At 51.6% G+C, this 3930-nt stretch overlaps 1 protein-coding gene across 1 annotated transcript; it reads right to left on the reverse strand.

The window, feature by feature from the left end:
• Window positions 1-1191: 1191 nt before the first annotated feature.
• Window positions 1192-2348, reverse strand: LOC103647761 (uncharacterized). Its single transcript, XM_008672274.3, has 2 exons — window positions 1961-2348; window positions 1192-1587 (listed from the first exon to the last, which is right to left on the reverse strand). The coding sequence occupies exons 1-2, from the start codon at window positions 2276-2278 to the stop codon at window positions 1579-1581; spliced, it is 327 nt and encodes a 108-aa protein (XP_008670496.1). The 5' UTR covers window positions 2279-2348; the 3' UTR covers window positions 1192-1578.
• Window positions 2349-3930: the final 1582 nt, after the last annotated feature.

The raw sequence follows: 3930 nt of genomic DNA on the forward strand, positions 1-3930 counted from the left end.
CCGCACGGATCTTTAGGGCGGCTGCAGGCACATCCAAACTATATTTTCCGTCGCTCAAAGACTCCACACCTAGAAACACCTAGAAACTAAAGCATAATTTCTAAATTTAGACCAACTGTGCAAGCGCCCCCATGTCTCCAAGGGCGTCTGGCGACGTGGCAAGCGTCCATCTTTTTACCGGTCACTGCATGGACAACCCCACTTTTTCCTCTATAACGTGCGTGCGGCAGCATTAATTTTTCTTCCTTTTTTTACATTTCCACTAAGCCGGCGATTAGCTTAGCTGTGACCGTAAGTTAACAGAGGTCTCCGGGCGCCGCGTGACGGGGCACTCGTGGGCGCGGTCCACCATGGGCTGTCGTGCACCGCCACCGCCAAAAAGAGGTGTGGCGATGTGATGGGCGGGGCCCAATCCAAGAGGATAAAATCACATATTTTTCTCTCTCGCTGGCTCGCTCTCTCCAGTCCACGGCGCGGAGGGAGGACGGAGAATGGAAAAGGAGGCCAAGGAAAAGCCGGGGCCGTCTCGCTCCCGGTCCCGGGCGCCTTTCCGCTTTCCCCGTGGCCCGAGCCGGCGACACGCGGGCCCGGCCCTTGTGCCAATTTCCTTCACAGCCGGTGGGCCCGGCGCGTTCGGGTTTGTTCGGTGGTGGGAAAAGCGTGTGGGGGCAGGCAGGCGGAGGCGGGGACGGGCGGCCTCGGGACCACACGCCACTCACGTGAGCACCGGATCTTGACAAGGGGCGGCACGTGGTCGTAGGCCTCGCGGGTCCCTGGCCGGATCCTCTGCGGATCGCCGGTTTACCGGGACGATGTGTGTGGTGTGGCTCGAGCGTACGGGCGGGCGGGCCAAAGGGCAAAAGTTGAAGCGGAGGGCGATCGGGCACCGGACGCTGCGGGTGTGGGTACCAAAAAAGCCCATCCTGGAAATGTTTTCTCTTTTTGCTGGGTGTGATAAATTATTGTGAATCCAGAGTACGGATGCGGACTCAAGTTGATCGCCGGATCAGCTTATGCTCACGTGAGGGTAGGTAAACTGGCGCTGTAATTTTGCATTTATTATGTGCTGTGTTAGAATCGTATTATTTTCTGAATAGAGAGTGCTATCACGGTCAAATTTCTCTCCTCTCTTTTTTCGAGTGCAACGTGAGTGGGTGCGAGAAAGAGACGTGCAAGGTAGAGCCCACGTTCTAGACGATCAGGAGTTCAGGACCAGGAGCAGGGAGAAAAGGGGGAACATGGAGCAAGACCAGCTGGGAAAATTGCAAGAGTAGAGTACTAGTAGTAGTAAATTGCAGTTGCAGGGGGGTGGATCTGAACTGCCAGTGCCAGAGGACGGAAGAAAGAACATGAGCGCAGAAGCTGAAAGGCCCTGTTTTGTCCTCCTTTTTCATCAGAAGTCCAGTGAGTGATGTAGATTGCAGAGGGTGATGAGGTCACCCGCAGCCGGCCTCGTGTCCCGGCTGCTGTGCTCTTCTGACACGGTCACACGGAGACGGCCAACCCCGTGGTACCGCTCCGGCTGGCCGGCCGGTTCGCCGCTCGCCGGATCCCTTCTGTCGGCGCGGCCTCAGGCGTTCAGGAGCGCTGGAGATTAAGCAGCGAAACAATAAACAAAGGAATCATTTGGTGGATTCCGAAAGAATCAGAATCCATATGCAAGACACAAGAAGCGTTGGGTTGCGTGTCTATCTACTAGTATCTCCCATCCAGGTCAGCTACTAGGGCCGCGGGGACGCCCTCTCAAAGAGGCAACACGCAGTAGGTGGCACGGAGATCTCGATGGATGGCGCTAGGCAAAGCCGAGCACCCGGCGGCGGCCTGCCTTCCGGTTCCGGCCGGCCCACCGGTGGCTCCACGGCGTGGCGGTGGCGCGACGGCCACCAACCAATGTCGAAGACACGACGCAACGCAGGGCCAAAAGGAAAGGCGGCGGCGACCAAAAGCAGATTCAACGTACCTTGCTCTCGGATAGACCTGAACACACACACACACTGACACACAGAACCCCAGTCTCACTCACGCAGTCGATCACACCGGCACGAACGCAATTCACCCAGGCTGGCCGGCGGACGCTCTCGCCATGGACGACGGCGCCGCAGCGCCCGGCTGGCGGGGCCGCCACCGGCACGCATCTTCTCGACCAGCGCAGGGGCACACGGCCGGCCCGGGCCCCGGGGCCACTCTTCTGCACCTTCACCGGCGTCTGGGCAGGAGACACGCTATATAGATTAGCTAGCCTTGAGCCCTTGACGGACGGAGAAGGAAGAAGGTGCATCAAGATACGCGGCTCGCTTTTATAATGCGGCGAGCGAGGGAGGGGAGGGGGAAAAGCGAGGGGCAGGCAGGCACCACGTACCAGCTTCTACTTGTAGCTGTTTCTTTTGCCCGTCGTCTTCTGCTCCCTTTTTTTTATCATTAGCACGCGTATATTATTAAAAAACTAAAAGGGACGGCACGTCGGCACCCATTGATGCGCTCACCCTGGGCGATCTGACTGGGATCCACTTGCAGGCGACTTCCTCCAAAGGCGCACGGACCCGTCTTGGATTGATGGGTTGATTGATTGATTTTTTTTTGTTTGGACACGGGAGTCCTCACTGATTAAGTACTTAGCTTGTAGTGGTTAGGATGTAGCCGTTGCACTAATTCCTTTTCGAACCAAAACGAGTGCTCGTGCGCTTTCGGCCCTCAAATACTTCTATAACGGATCACTGGGCATATGGAAGTTTGCTGCACATTATACACATACTATTAAATAACCATCATTTATCTTAGAGCAAGAAGGATGATGATAATTTAATATATGCATCAAACTCCCATGTGCACCACGTATTTTCTTTTTGAAGTTTGTATCCAAACCTCAAAGGCACTCGCTATTAGGGCTAGGCAAAGAAAAAAAACCGTAACCTATAACCCGAAATATTCGAAACCCAAGTTTTGTTCGGCAATTTCGAGTAATAACTTGAAAAACTTGAATTTATCTTGGTTAATTCAGGTATCATAATCGGGTACCCGAAACATCCGAACTTTTATGTGTCATGTACTAATGTCATTCTTAATTATTATTTTGTGCATATATAATTACATGTAAATGTGCATGACTTGTGAATGTAGATTGCCTATGTTTAAAATAAAATACCTAAATGTTAACGCCTACCGTTTCTGTTTCTCTCTCTCTTAAAATACTGTGCAGAAAAAGTATCAAATATCGACATCCACATGATCGCGTGGATCTAGTCAATTTTGTGGTCCGCACCCTTGCTACGTGGACCTAACCAAAAGGGTGAGCTACCTCATCGCATATGACAAGGATATATACGTGTCTCTAGGATAAATTATCTTGTCTCTGCATATTGCATGTCTATTCATGATCGCTCCCTTGATCGTTGGGTCCAGCCTATTTACATATGTCATTAGGGTAGAGTGATGACCTTAGCACACACACTGACAGCAGATGAAAAAAAAAGGAGGGGGGACAAAGCAGCGTACTAGTAGTATACTGCACACTGCTTAATTATTCGACCGCATGGGCTAAGCAATGACTAAAGATGATGATGCACATATGGCTTTGTTTTCTATGCTCTCGTGCAGTTTGTCCCTTCTCAATTAGTAACTTTTTTTTTCATTTGTGTGTGTGCTTTTTGGGCCCACATTGTTTTACTTTTGGTGTATGTCCAACCTTTTAGCACTTAGCGTGCCTAACATAGCAGTATATAGTTGGGCAGATGTACCTCATTGCGAAAGTATGTCTCTTCTGTGGTTTTGTATGTTATCGATATAGTTCATGCGTAAAAATGTCACCTTTTTGTGATTTCCCATGTTGCTAACGAGCTGAAACGGCAAATACAGTAGAGTGTTACTAGGAGTGTCCTTTTTTTTTGCCCCGGGGGGGGGGGGGGGGGGGGGGGGGGGTTGAACTTCTCTTCT

Source organism: Zea mays, chromosome 2, assembly GCF_902167145.1.
Source record: "Zea mays cultivar B73 chromosome 2, Zm-B73-REFERENCE-NAM-5.0, whole genome shotgun sequence".
NCBI lineage: Eukaryota > Viridiplantae > Streptophyta > Magnoliopsida > Poales > Poaceae > Zea > Zea mays.